Source organism: Plectrocnemia conspersa, unplaced genomic scaffold (genome assembly GCF_051122295.1).
Source record: "Plectrocnemia conspersa isolate PC_06_02 unplaced genomic scaffold, ASM5112229v1 ptg000003l, whole genome shotgun sequence".
Taxonomy (NCBI): domain Eukaryota; kingdom Metazoa; phylum Arthropoda; class Insecta; order Trichoptera; family Polycentropodidae; genus Plectrocnemia; species Plectrocnemia conspersa.
In genome coordinates this window covers 20,814,571-20,831,306 of record NW_028277167.1, presented here as the reverse complement: position 1 = coordinate 20,831,306, position 16,736 = coordinate 20,814,571, and the positions used below count along the sequence as shown (strand labels likewise).

The 16,736-nt window shown below is 28.1% G+C and overlaps 1 protein-coding gene across 1 annotated transcript in view; it reads left to right on the top strand.

The window, feature by feature from the left end:
* LOC148236914 (uncharacterized) overlaps window positions 1–16,736 on the top strand; it is an 82,177-nt gene that overhangs the window by 36,625 nt on the left and 28,816 nt on the right. The window contains exon 2 of the mRNA XM_088182211.1: window positions 9,563–9,787. Within this exon, the coding sequence (XP_088038337.1) occupies window positions 9,563–9,787 (225 nt within the window). The remainder of the gene's footprint in view (window positions 1–9,562; window positions 9,788–16,736) is intronic.

Below are 16,736 nucleotides of genomic sequence, written 5' to 3'. Positions count from 1 at the left end.
CTCTGCTCCTATTTTTTCTTGCGTTCTTCGGCGGTAAATAGCACAGCACACCTTTTCAAGGAGAAAAGTTTCGCTTTTTATTTTTCCCCTCTGCTACTACATCTGGTAAAGTGTAGAATAGAGAGAAAATTTCCGGAGGCTGTATGCCTGAGAATGTTTTGTTTATATTTCTCTTTAAGTTGAAACACACGCGTTTCGGTGAGAACTTAGTATACAATTCACATATAGATTATGAAGCAAATTAACATAAGCAGATTTCGCACATTGTCTGTTCACCCATTGTTTTAAATGGAGTACACGTACAATAACCGTAAGTAATATTATGCAATATTAAAACATTTATATAGTCTCTACAGAACCATATTTAACACTGTTTCACAGCATATTCTTAAAAAATACATTCTAAATATATCTCAATTTTATTTGATCATTCACCTATAAGATAAAGATCTAAATAAAAAAAATTTAGCTATCAACTTTAATTTGACATGTTCTATTCAAATAATTATTTTATTTATTACTAATTCAATTTACTAAGACTAAAAGTATGTATTGAAAATACTAAAGCTTTTATTATTTGATAAATAATGACTTAAAGAAACGTTTTATCACATGGATATATAAAATAAATACAAAAGCCTCTGTCTGGTTATATGAGGAAGTTTATATTAATTTAGGGTTCAAATACATCGATGTAATTAATTAAAATAGAATGTCAAAATTTATGTAATTAATAAAATATTAAATTTTTACCTCTTAGCAACAAAAAAATCAAACACATAATAATAAATAAACTCGAAAATGCAAAATGTTAAAAAAATAACAAATAAAAAGTTATTGCATTCATTGATCACCTAACAAACGATTTCCAGCATCCTTTCTAAAAAAATAAAGAAGAAAAAAATTAGATTACTGAAAGCACCATAACAACTCGACTTATCATTGAATAAAATAAAAATAAGAGAGGTTATTTCTATAATTAAAAATGACCTTAGCTTCTAAAAAGATCTTGGACATAATTTAATGACATAAAATATGCTTAAATAACTACCGAAAAAATGAATAAAAAAAATTACTAAGATTTTTAACGCAATAAATGACTCCAATATTTTCAAACACAATGGAAGATGACATAGGCTATCCTCATTCTAAAACCAAGAATGATCCCAGAAGACGTGAAATCTTACAGTACAATTCGTTTATTGCTTATTTTGTTAAAAATTCAATACTACAGAAACGAGGGATAATCTAAAGCCACTAATTCAGCTTTCAAGAACACGACACAATTGAACAAATACATTGAGTGGCAAAAAAGAGATTAATGAAAATCTACAAGAGAGGAAATATGTCTCAGCTGCTTTCCTAAATATGAATCAAGCTTTTGACAAAAAAAGTGGGATATGAGATTAAAATATAAAAAAGGCAGCACTGCCTTAACATATATATGAAATTATAAAGTTCTATCTATAGTTCTATAGACTACTGAGAAGATATAACTCGCTGATTGGCAAAACCTCTAAACTGACAATGAATAATAAGCGGTTAATATACAAATCTATCCTTAAGCCAATTCAGATGTACGGTATTCAACTCTGAGGAGCAATAAACAACTCGAACATAATCCAGAGGTTATAAAAAAAAACTTTAGAGTGCTAGTAGTTGCTCCGTAATGTCTCAAACTTTATTTTTTACAAAGGCTTGAAAATGAAAATTGTCTAGGAAAAAGTGAAAAATACAAAATAAAAATTTAAGGAAAGACTAAAGACATATCCCAACAAATTGGTCAATAAATTGATTGCAAAGTATTATAAAATTAATATTATAAAATTACTATAAAAATATAAATATAAAATTTAATTTTAATAATAATGTTATTCCAATATTTAAGTGATCTCATAAATATACTAAACCATACAATATACAACAAATACCACATAAACAATACACACCTAAATAACAATAAGTTTTAAATACATTTTTTTATACCTGTTTGTGTATATATGTACATGTGTATTCAACATAAGGTATCGATAAAGTATTGGTTACCGGCAGAAAAATAAAATTTTATCATCTAAAATTACGATATCAATAAAAAATACCGATCTGAATTGCTTGCTTTTTATTATAACAAAAAATATGCAAGGTCTTGTCTTTAGACTTTATATGATATATCGACACCTAGTCCTCAAATATTTAAAGTAATTAGATTGTAGAAAAATTTACACTCTTTGGTTTCACGCCTCTTATATAAAAATTGATTTCTCTGGCGATCCATCGTATGTGATTTTCTGAATTGTAAAAATAATGATTTTGATATGATATCAGTTTTGCGATATTGGGAGTCCTGAAACGAAGTATATTTTTTTTTCTCTGAAAACACCCGGTGTAAAAAAGGCATTGTAAAACGCTCGTCCGTTATTTATTATTCTGAATACTAAGCCAGTGCATTTGTACACGAAAGGGTTTGGAATTCTGTGTTCATTCGAATTCTTTGCGAAAGTCTCAGCATTCTGCGCACATTTATGATCGATTCATAAGGTTTTTATTTTTGAAGCCTTATAAAACTCTTTCCAAAATAATATATAATAAAATTAGGCATTTTTTCATTTTGTAACACTTTTATTTTATTGAACGCGTGCAAATATAGAAAATCAGAGTATATGATTTTCTTTATTTTTAAAGACCGTAAAATTATTTTATTAGTGAATTTTAAAACCATATATTTACGTTTTTTAATTCAACAAAATATAAAATATGATAGATCTATATCTCAGTTTGAAATTATATCAGGTATAAATCAGGGTAGTATATTCAACCTTGTATAAAAAATAAAACCCCATATATGACATAAATATAACCAGTAAACTAAAACAGAATTTGATTAAAAATAAATGCATGCAAAACAAATTATTTATTAAATACTTATTAACATACTTATTAAGCATCTAGCACGGAACCACCCATATTTAAAAAAATAATAGCTATTCTAAAACATTTTAAAATATTCGTACATATGTAATTTTTACCAAAATAATAATGTTTAGAAATCACCAAATTTTTCGAGATATGAGAATTCTCGATTTATCAGTTTCTTAAGAAATCTTAATAATTTTAGAGAAGAAATCACAGAAAAAATAGTACAAGAGGACGCTTAAAAAAATATTTGGACAAGCTTAAGATACGAAATTTAAAAACCATTTAACAGGGTTGTGATCGATAAAAAAATATTGTGAGCTAGAACAAGACTGTGAATATCAGTAAATATTATAATATGTTGAAATCGATCAAATCTGTCAGCATTTACATTTATTTTTAGTTCAGGTAAAAAATATGTACTTTCCTAACCTTTTGGCAAGGAGTGTTTATTTGGTTAAGACAACGATGATTTATTGGGCAACAATTGAAACATGTTGTCCGTGGATGCGTCCGTAAATTGTAGATGTTTCAGAAGTGGGCTCGCTCTGGATTTCTGACGTTGAGTTGGATCAATGGATGCAAAGAGAGAAGCGGCGGCTTCCGCAATCTTCGTGATTGTAGTTCAAGTTGAAGGGATTTAAAGATATCTTGAACTCCGATGTGAATCTTCAAATGTAGCTAGAAGTGTCAGAGAAAAACTCTAAGAAGAAATATTAGGTGAAAATGATGGTTACTTACGTTTCAGTATTTATATCCATGGTCCACTGCATGGAAGATTTTGATGTTCGTCCCATTTTTGGTATTGTGTATTTTGCGTACTATAGCGATTCATTAAAAACAAATATTACCAATAAATTTACCTATAAATATAACATTTATATTAATTATATTATATGTTTAAAGTTCCAACAAAAGGTTTATAAAATAATTATGCCAGTCGAAAGCAGCTATAAAAGTAAAATATAAAGGCAAATTTGTATACCAAGTATATAATCCTACTTTGTAATTTATTGTACCGCTTTATCACAAAGAATCGCATTATTACGTAATTGAAAAATAATAATAAGATACTCCCTAAATTTCTTCAGCGCTAAGACAAAATTTTAGTTAGGGGAAAATAGATTTTAGCATTGCTCCAGTATTAAACATTTAAGTATTTAGCACCGAGGTCAAGTATCTATTAAGTATACCGGCCGACGCTAAGCTGACGTTAAATACTTGGAAAATACTTTGTGATATAAGGTTTAATTTTGTTCGCCGTTGTGCACACAGCACCCAAAACAAATGACCTGACTTGAATATTTAGCTGGTTTATTTCTTTGATAAGATTTATACATGCATAAAGTAGGGGGGCGATTTGAAGTATAAATTTAGGCTTCAATGGTACGAAAGCTCTAGGGCAATTTATGTGTACAAACAAAAGTATGGACTAATATTTTTCTTAATAAAAAAATCGACCCTTATTATTATTAACCAGCAGATTATTAAGTGTAAATATCGCATTAATTCTAATTTAATAGACCAACAAACTGCAGCCAAATATCGTAAAAATTCATATAATTTTGTCAATAAATTATTATTTTCAAGTAAAAGAATGCATTTAAATGATACTTCAAACAGTTTATTATTCTTTTGTTGTCGAACAATAAAAAATAAGCATTCAGAGATAAAACAAGATGGCCGACAGTAACGTGGCAACCGTTTTAAATAATTATTATATAATAATAAAATTTTGTTACGCGAAAACAATTTTCATCATGTGTGTTGTTCCATTTGACTAAATATAAATAATTGGATTGCAAATTAACTAAGTGTGTTATAACTGTGAAAATTAAATATATACATAATGTGTTGAGAATTAGAAGAATACATTGATTAAGCTAGACAAACAATGTAGTAAAATCTTAAAATTTTGAATTGAGGCCGAAAAGTGAGTTTTTTCTTTTATAATACAAAACATTATCCTTGCTTCTGATTTAATGCACATATACGTTAAATTTGACTGAGCCAGGTATATTTTATACGTGAACATGTAATATATACTTAGTACGTATGAAGATTGAGGTTAATGTCGATCAAACCGTATAAATTTTAATAAAACGTATTTTTTAATCTATTGATATTTGGGGATACTATCTTTCACGACGTTCACGTGGCAATGATTGTGATGCAGTTGGTTATTTATCTTTATTGCATAGGTGATAACATTAAAGAAATTGTAAATAATTTAAATAATGAATTAAGTATATTAGAAATATGGTTAAAGAATAATGTACTTAAATTAAATGAGAATAAAACTAAATGTATGTTTATTAATTATAAAAATGTGTTAGATAATAGTACCAAAATAGTAATAAATAACTCTAGTATAGAAATAGTGGATAATATAAAATATTTAGGAGTAATTGTTGATACAAAATTAAATTTTAAAGAACATTGTAATTACATATTAAAAAAAATTAGTAGAAAAATAGGTTTATTATCTAGATTAAGAAATATATTAAGTATAAATACAAAAAAAATAATTTACAATAGTATAATATTGCCCCATTTTAATTATTGTGCAACACTATTAAATATGTTAAATAAATTAGATAAACAAATGTTGCAAAAATTACAAAATAGGGCAATGAGAGTAATTTTAAATAAAAATAAATTAACTAATTGTAAAAGTATGATTGATAGATTAGAATGGTTGAATGTTCAAGAAATATTGAGTATGAATGTTTTAGTATTTATATATAAGTTAGAAAATAATATATTACCAAAATATTTTAATAAGTATTTAATAAGAAATAAAGATGTACATAAATATAATACTAGAAATAGAGAAAATTTAAAGAAAATTAAGTATAAGAAAACGAGTACGGCTAGGGGAATTATGTACGGAGGTTTTGATTTATATAATAGTCTTCCAAGAGAAATCCGAAACAGCAAAAATATAACGGGTTTCATAAATGGAATAAAAAAACACCTTCGTACATATAGAAATAAATTATAATATTAAGACTTTATTATTGTATATTTTCATTTTTTCTTTCTGTTATGTATTTTTTATATATTTTTATATATGTTTACTAAATTTGTTAGATGTAAAGATTAGCTATTAAGCTAAATAAATTAATAAAATAAATAAATAAATAAATCTGAAGAAGTTTGGCTACAGCAAAATAAATTAAAACCATTATTACAGCAAAAAAAAAAATCACCTAAATCGTTCTTATCATTGTATTTAAAAAATGTTTCTATATCTCAATTTATAACTATATTAAACAATTTGATCAGATTTACCTAATCAGTTTGAAACATGTGTGAGTTCCCAGTAAACGCGTTTCACTTAAGTCAAAACACGATACACCGTTTTGTACATAACATACCGCAATGCTCCTTTTATTTCCAAGACTATAAACCCTTTCATGGTTTAAGATACACGAAGAAACTTCTACCCAGCGAGCATTTATGGGAGGTTTATAAAATTTATTAAGGATTAAAATGTAAATACGCGTCTTTGTTTAGGTGCTTTTCTCACACCCGAAGGGCCTTCGAATATAATTTATTTTTTATCAGCCTTAAGCAGCGGGATCGGACAAAGTTTCTGGAAGGGGAATTGTAACATTCGTATTGTTACTAACAAATTGATTGGGGGCTCCTTGGGAAGTATTTACCGCTGAAACTCTCCGGAAAAGTTTCGAACCCTCGTTTCCCTCGTGCCGGTTCGTCGGAATCGTAATGGGTTTTGAGTACAAAAAAACTTTCTCCATCTGCACCATAACATACATTTTATATAATTGGAACCGTTCATGAACAAGAACGCGGAACAAGAAAATCAATTATGAACGAGTTTATGTCCCAGCGTTTTGCGAAGGTGTACCTAAAGGAGATTGGAGTTGTCTGTGCTTCGCTAAAAATATTAGTAGTAGTTAATGCATAATGGGGGTATATCTCTAGTTGATTTATATACAAGAAAACAGTATATATGTATGTACAGCTTTAATTAAAATTGTGAACCCTAATAATTTGAGAAAATTATTTAAAGAATATTTATAAAATGATAGATTTATTTAGTCTTACAAATGTTCATTCACAGTTTTCTCCATTGCATTTATCCTGCAATTTAACTTGGATTTACAACTGTGATAAACTACATTTTCTTATGTGATTAACTACATTTAGCTCAATTCAAATTCTTTTCACAGAAACAAAACCATTTTAAAGCTAATACATTAAAGTTAATTTTGACATCGTAGTTATTTTAATGTCGTATATACGACTTTTAAGAAGGCCTTCGACGAGGTTTGTCATAGTTTAATATTAAAAAAATTCAAACCTCAGTTTCTCGGATGATTTAACTCGGTTATTCTCGAGTTATTTGAGCGATCGTAGACAATTTGTAACATATGGCGGCCGATTGTTGAAATAGTATTTCATACCTTTTGGGGGTCCCTCAAGGGTCTATTATTATACCTTCGTATTATTTATTAATGTCATAAAGACGACAGTTTTAAATTCAAGTTTTTTTCTAGGTGCAGATGATTTAAAAGTGTACAAATGACCGTTAAGCTAGGACGCCTGCACTAGCTGATTCGGTCATCCAGCTTCTTAATATGGAACTTTTCGGTCGTAAATATTCAATTTATGCAAATTTTTGTCGGCATTTACAAAATGCCAAAAACTTAAGAATACAAAAACCACTGATTTAGGTTAATATATAATATAAGGATATTCAAAAATATTTTTTTAACAAAATATCAAACCACTATTTTTTTTAATATTTAATTTTGTATGGAAAGAATTATAATAATGGCATCTGTTAGAAGAATATAATATCTAAAATATAATTAATCTTTTTGGTGCCCTAAAATATTCAAAGATGTCAGTAAGAGTCTGTTAGAGATCGAATTTCAGATTCCGGCGCTTTAAGTGTTAATACGCTGGCATTGCACATTGATATATTTAATGTCAGCTACGAGGAGCTGGTCTAGTTCATATTATTTTATTTAAAAAAATTATTATTTTTTCTTCTCACTATATTTTTGATAATCATGGCGTATTTGCCTAACCTGTTAAGGTCACGATGATCTTAATTTTAAAAAAATAATAAATAAATGTAGCCCTTAAACATAATTCGTACTATATGTTTGACTATGAAATGCCATTTTTGAACACACACAGGTTCAAAGAACTCGCGATGCAATTTCAGTCGTTGTTATTCTATTTTTTACAATTCTTGGTCTGTGCCATATTCTAATTATTTTCAATACTTATGTAGATTTCTGAATATTTATTTAAAAATTAAGAATACAAAGAAAATATTATATTTAAGCAATTTTTTTAGATAATTTTATTTTAAATATGAAGTAAAAGTTTAAGAAATCAAAAATTGAAATGGAAAGTCAAATAAATACTATATTTTAGTTTTAATTTTAAATTATTCATCTTAAGATTTATATATTTATATGTTTACAAATAGATATGAAGCTGCTGAAAATTTAATTTACGCCCCCAATGTAATATGTCTTGTCGTAGTCTCTGATTCTATAGAATATTGGGGTTAATATGGTTTTGTATTATATTTTTCGGTATTAAAATAAGTGTTTTTTATTGATAGTATTTAATCTACTATTATTGTGGTTAGGTTAATATACAGATGTGCTGTATATATTTTTTCTCATTATTTTAAGTAAGTTTAGAAACATTTGTTTTAGTATTACTTCATACTTAGCAAGCTTGTGTTATTACCAAACTAATTAACTGTTTATATACATATATAGATATTTTGCTAATATGTATACCCTCAATCAATCCCAATAAATCTAATAAAATTATATTTGCTCTTTAGATTACATTTATGATATGTTTATATACTATTTAAAAAATGACATAGAATAACATTAAACGTGAAGCTTTTTCTTGATTGCGATACATTTACATTAAATTATTAAAATACAAGTAACAAATTATTCAAATAATAGTAATAAAGAATATGTTACAAAATTAGAGATTTTTTAATAATATACAAGCTCATGATTTTTTTTCAAAACAATAAAAAAGTAGAATGTCGCGTTAATAAACTGAAAGAAATACAGAAGTTATATATATATATACATATATGTAGTGCTTACCTGGTGGCTTCCGAAGGCAACGAAATCGAAGGCAATGTCGTCGATAAGCATTTATATGAGGGTTTAGAAAGGATAATGCCAATTTTGTCACGCTTGATAGCCATTGCCCTTTAACCTTAATTCTTGGCCTTAAAGATCTGTAGTTGACTCGGTCTTAACAAGCCATTAACCTATTTTCTTGGTCATAACAATACCTTACAAGAACCATGAATAATTTTATAAAATTACTAATTGCTATTTTAAGGCTGTACAGACATACAAGGATGTCTTAGATATATTATCATCGTATACTTTAATGGACTCGGAAGAACGAGCTTTTACTTATCTGCACATTATAGCACACCTCCAAGCGTATATACTTGTATATGCTCTCGTATTATATATTATTATATTTAGTATGAAATATTCTGTTTCGTAGGATTCATGGTCGACTCATGCGACATAGAGATATTGCCTTTCGAGAAGGAAATAATGTAAATATGAAATATTAAACTCACATCTCATTTCCTTTTTGTGTGTTCCAGGGTGCGAATGGGTGTTGTTGGCTGTGGCACTCCTGCCACTGGTCCAGGGCGCAGCATCTCCCATCCCGCCGGTAGCGGAGGCAGTACAGATACAGGCTACAGTTGACACCAAATGCAAGATATCCGAATATGGCTGCTCAAACAAGCGGTGTATTCCGGTCAACAGGTACTGCGACAACGTCAACGATTGCGGAGACTCTTCTGATGAACCCAGGCATTGCACTCGTGAGTATTATCTATTGCTATTGACATTTTGAAACTTAAAATGAAAAGTCTACACGATAATTGTGAAACTATAATTGAAGTTTTGTTCTAGTCTTCGGTTTCATATAAAGCAACTCTAAGTACTTCTTGATATTGTTCATATAGCAGGGATGTTATTTGGATGGGACAGATGGTATTTGTCCCCTTGCGTGTAATTTAATTAAATACTATGAATCCTTATGAATAATAAATATCAAAAAAGCTGAAATGACATCTCTAATTCTAAGCCAGAAATTCTCGGGTTAACCCTCAAAGAAAGTCTTTAAAAAATAGCCTTGAATCTATCCCGAAAATATTTTTTTAAATATGTCATTTCAGTGAAATCATATCTGAATATATTTTCACCGAAAGAATACTAGTTAAAAAATATCTGGCAGGTGCTAGTAAAATTATGTGATCTTAACTTTTCAAAATGTAGTGATATATATATTTATTATCATTATTTATTTACATGTGATGTATAAATGTTACAGTAAATCAGTCCAAATACATTTTTACCAGTAGATATATATTTCTACTAACAAAAATTTAATTTAACTAATAAGCGCTAATATTCTGCTTTAAAATATTTATGAAACTCAATTTGACAGTTGCGAAACGTCCTTTTACTGTCCTAACCCACACCTAAGATAATAAAAACTCTAAAACTAATAACAGTTTTAGAACATTCATTAGGTCAAGTCCAAAATGCAAACTAAGCTGACTCAGTGTACAATAATCAGAAGAAAAAGTACAGATAGACATCTCACATATTACTCCATAGTTTGTCTGCACTTGGTTTTAAAAATATAATAGATATTCTTACCGATATTGCTACGAACTTCTGATATCAAATCTTCTGATTTCAAAGTATATTCAAACCGAATTTTCGTCAATAGGAGAGCGCAAAAACAATTATCACTTCTCAGAAATCAAAATTTCACGTCAACGAGCGTCTTCACTGCGACACCGACGGCACGACTTTATTGCTTTTGATATGAAATTTTGATTTCTGAGAAATGCTAATTGTTTTTTGCCCTCTTCCATTGGTCAAAATCCAGTTTAGATATGCTTCATTCGATTCTCTCTTATTTTAAGTTGTAATATTGTTTAAAAAGTCTTAATATAAACGCTAAATAACTGATTCGTTTTCACTTCGACAGCGACGGCACGATTTTATTGATTTTGACGTGGATTATAAACAGACATTGAATTTAAGCCCCATTGAATTTGGCCAGAAAAATGCATGCCATTTAATGAAATAATTTGAATCATGATGAAATGGAAATATTAAATAAACGACCACTGATTACCTAATTTTTGCCCCCCCCCTCCTCCCCTGTAAAAATCTGAAATTATGTCTCTGCCATAGTTCATCGATTGCTGAACAATTATTCTTAGCAATTTTTTTAAATGAATTAATAAAGGTGGTTCACTAATTTATACATTATAAATATCATCCTTTCAATTTCTAAAAAATTGTCTGTAAAAAACTGAACCTAAAAGTCAAACAATGTTTGTCCATATTAAGTTGAAAGCAACAGGTAACAAGTTCCACAGTGGGACTATAAAATATATGAATCATTACGATAAACCAGTGGTGACCAATTAGCGTTTTACCCATTTTATTTAAATCCCATATGGATTCAAGTATTTTTTAATTTCTATTGTGTCTGGGAGATCAAAATTAGTAATTCTTTTTTTTGTTTTAATTCCGATCGATGATTACAGATTATGTTTTCATAGATTTTCCTAATCTCACGTTTGAAAATCATAGTGATTAATTTAAAAAATCAAACTAGGTCGTACATGATAACACCTATCGATTGTAATTAGTAATCTAAGTTTAATATTAATAAAATTTACTTTTATTTTAGTCTGGTGTCTCACTATTATTTAGTAGTTTCTGATTGTGTTTACCCCGTTGTATAACATTGGGCTAGCGCCTGTAATGCTGCAATGGAAGATTAATAATAGCTAAAGATAAAATATGTTCGTCACGTAATGCACATCCATCTACCCCGTGCTCCCAGCTTTTGAATTAAGATTGCTCATTCGCTTGATTTTCAGGGATTTTCTGGTAACTGTGTAAATATTATTGATTATTATTTTAGTGTTACTACAAATTTAAAGAAATCTGAATCCTAAATTTGAATAATTATATACTATATAAAATGAAATATCACAACACCTCACATTCGTCTTTATTAGAGAGATTAATACTATTTTAAGATTATGCAGGAATTTCGGGTTGACATAATTTATGTTAACCCTAAATTCCGGCTACGTTTCATAACCATATAAACGATGTTATATTCGGACTCGCTATAACCAGCTTTATGCTATAATATAATAGCATATTATAGTATGAACATTTCGCTCACATTAAATTTAGTCATAAAAAACACTATGATGCTTCTCTTGATTTAATTATCATGCTTAACGATAGTAATTTGTTTATTATTTTAGTAAAAATGAATTAATTTGATTGAATTATAATTTAAAATAAATTTGCCTTACAAAACGATTTTTATGTATAACATAATATAATACAATATCCAACCATGAACGCTTAGAAGGGAATATCTTAATCTTAATATTTGTAAATTCTCCAGAGATTTTTTTGCGCATTTTTAAAAATTCTTTCTGAAGAAAAATGTTCCTTGTTTTACGGCCATTGAGAGAATAATAAATGAGTAAATAATAAAGGCTCAAGTTGTCATTCATATCGCATAATATGTCGACATAAAGTTTTCTTATGCCTTGGCAATATACCAAAACGCTATTAAAGTGGAATCAGTATGTAAAAAAAATAAGAAAGATGATTGCGCTAACGCGATTTCTTAAGAGCATTAGCATAATTCAAATGTAAAATTCCAAAGAAATATACACTCACTAAGCTAGTGTATTATATAATTTTTAGTCGATTTTTAAGAAGAGTTTTTAAGTGAATGCCGAGAGAAATCGCTTTGTTAAACTTAGATTTTAAAAGTTTCAAAACGTTCCATTGTCGGCGGCGACTTTTTAAAATATTTTCGTTCTCCGATACTATATAAGTTCTAACAAAAGCTTTTCACTGAATAAATCGAACAATTTAACTCCAAGGCTTAAATTTAAATATATTATATTCTTGAAAATAATATAGATATAAAGTAATGCAATTTTGTATTAAAAATTAAAATATGTAAATTATAAAATATTTTTCGCAGTAACCTGTTATTTTTATTATTCTGGGTAAAAATCTGACCACTTGGGAATAAATACATTTCCGCATTTACGATAAAGACGTTACTTTTTTATGAATTTTTTGGTAATAAATTTTATTTCGTAATATTATTATTTACATCCTTTTTTGTATGTTCGATATTTCTATACAAATACATATTTTTTTTGTTTATGTTATATTTAAAAAATATAAATGTTTATTTCGATATTAAAATTAGACCATTTATTCATTCATTCGTAATCCATTAAATTATCAAGTAACTCTAAGGTTGCGGTTTCAACACTCGAATTTTTATTTATAATAAAAAATACGCTTTTAAAAAAACCGGCCTAGTTGCAGTGACATCTATTGCTTATACATTGTATTACAGATAATAATTTATAATTATTAAAATGTAGATGTCACCGATTCCCAGACATTCAGTTTGGTGGCTAGTTGTAGGTATTCATTATATTCGATTGACTGGCTCATATGGTACAGATTTATCTCGTTGTAACGCATTGGGCTTACGCCTGTCAGGTTACAATGGAAGATTTAATAACAAATTTAATTCGTTCATTAAAAAATCTCAATAATGATCCAACATATTTTATCGGTTATCCTTTTACTACCGTCATTTAATAAATTAATTAAAAAAATAAACATTGTTCGTTTAAAACAATCTTTAGCTATGAAGTAATACCATTATTACTTATTTTTTAATTTTCAAGTCATCCAAAAAATATTATTTAATAAACCTTTTTACACTTATCTTAAAAACTTTAAATACTAACAATCAAAAAACATTTTTATCCCAGAAAATATCGAAAAAAAAAATCGCTAAGCCACACTAATCTCGTATAAAATAAAATAAACTTTAAAACTACATATAAACACAAAATTCCCAAGCACATATTCAATCTCCAGCGAAATTACTAAAACTAGCGCTAAATTTATTGTTTTTACTTTCTTTCACTTAAATTATTAGCTTTTCAGCTAATTACGTATATCATATTTATTATTTTGAAAACAATAAAATATCCATACAATGTAACGTATTAAAAAAAAAAGGGGAATATTATATATAAGGATAACAATATAGCCCCTTTAGGTATTAAACATGTTTTATTATTTATGAACTTATGCAAATGTAGATGAATTTTTTAGTGGGTTAACTTTATTAATAATACTTCTATATCTCCCAAGAGTTTCATTCTCTTATTTAGTGTTTGCTTATAAATTTCTAAAATAATAATAATAATATTATATTTATTTTTTTAAAATAACAATAATATTACATTTAATATTAGGTAATAAACAACACTAATTGAAATACAACATATTGTTAAATTATTAGGAAAATTAATGTTTGAAATTACTTTGTATATTATTAATTTAATTTTTACTAGATATTTTATATATACATTAAACTTTTTAGTGAAAGTTGGATCATCATTATAAGTAGATTGTTAAATACATTATTTTAAGCTTATTGTTATTGAAAAATTGAATTGCTCTTGAAGAGACAAATATTTACCGTATGCGATGGAATTTGTTAAGCACTGCCGTCGTCCTCAGCAGAATCTGAATTATTTCAGCTGCTTTCAAAGCTTATGTTAAACATTTGACGTGTTTTTTTTGGGCGTTGATATGCATTATATTTATAGTGATTTATGGTACTCAGTATACCTATTTAACTAATATTCTTTTCTAAATTTCCCCATAAGGCTGTACTTTCCCTAAAACATAAACATTACTTACATATGTAGCATAAGCACATGAGATTCAAAATAATTAATTTGTTATTTGATTAGTATTTTTAAATGTCCATTATTAGTAACTAATATAAATGTAACTATTTTCTCTTAAATAGTATTTTTATGATAATAGTCTATCACTAATTCTACCTTAACGCGTCAACTTGAAATATGTATATCGCCATCGGTGCTTTTCGAGACGGAGTGATAGAAAAAAACTATACATACATATAAAACGAGAGGCGTTTAACGGCATTCAAATTTGCCATTAGCATAGGTACAGGGTGGTATTTAAGCCTCCGCCAGGGTCGGCTCGAGCGCCCCCGGGCGATTTGCATATCATAATAAAACTTTAACAATTTCCACGGAAGATAACATACCGTCGGTGTAGGGGCCGAGTGTTCTCCCGAGGGTTTCGTTACTCACTAAGACACTTGTGCTCTTTGGGGCGAAGCTGTTGAGGTAACTGCCTAGATTACCGCGGGAGAGATAAACGACTCTACGGCGCAAAGTCTCTCCGACCTTTTGATCGGTTATGTTCAGTAATAAAAAATTATCGAACGCCATAAAATTTTGTATTGGATATTTTTTTGTTTTCTTACGAGTTAGACGCCCCTGGCTGATAGCGAAGGGCGAGTCGTTTGCAGGGATGAAAATATAATTAGTCACAATATAAAAATAAGACTTTCAGACTGACAAAGGGTCAAACTGACACAAGGGTGATCCGTGTGGATGAAAGTTTATACATATATACCAATAGGTCTGAAAATATGATCATGTTATTTATCACTATACCATTAAAAGTGTTATCTATTTTTTAAAATCGATTAAAAATCAGGTAGAATCTAGACCGACTCATTATGAAAATAGCATATTTCTTTGCATAAACTTATTTTTATAAGTTAACTTTAAAAGCCTAAGATATAATTTATATATTTTTTTTAATAGTACTTGATTTATCTATTCAAAATCATATAAAAAACAATACCTTTATCACTTTATCATAAAGGAATATATTTAGACATTCATAAATCATTCTGAAAACTATGTATAATTGTATTACAGATACATTTTACTACTATTTGATCTTCTTTAATTCAATTCAATTTTTTGATGAATTTCATGTTCTTTGTCTTGAATTAATATAAATAAATAAATATTCTACTTACCGTTCGTTCACACTATGACTTATTACTATTTTTTAATACATACGTATATGTATTTTTATTAAAAAAAATATTTTTAATATATACGACCTAGCTTGATTTAAATTAATCATCACGATATTCATCCGTGAGATTAGAAAAATCTAAGTAAACATAATCTGTGTTAATAGATCGAAATTATAATTATATAATAATCACTAATTGCAATTTCACAGACACGATAAAAATAGTAAAACGGTAAGGTTCATATGATATTCAAACACAATAATTCAGGTCAATAGTCAGCAACTTATACCAATCTCCATAGTCTTCTGGTTACTTGACAATATGCAATATATTAAGATTAGATTTCTTTAATGATTTGAGGCAAAAGCATTAAATTCTAATTAAAAAATTATATTTTTAAATTATCTGCTAGGCAATATCAACACATAATCTCTGCTGTTTGACAAGGCAGCCATTAAGTCTTTTCTCTCCTCTCTGCTCGTCTCTCTTTATATGACCAAGTGTAACATCTTTAATATTACTGATTCGATACAGCTCTGGCAAATCGCAGATGAGGATATTTGCTGGGCAATTTCGTCCATTGTTCAACACACTTATAAAAAAATTTCATCCCTTAAAACATAAATGGTTCAGATGGCGATCGGTAATAGGGTAAAAAAAGGAAGATCTATTTTGCGCCGGGTAGAACGTATTATCTATCGCGCATCCTTTCCAAACAAATGGTAGTTTTTTCAACGGTACTTATGAGTGATTCACGTCTCGGAATGTATGTGTTATTAGGTAGTTTGATATTTACA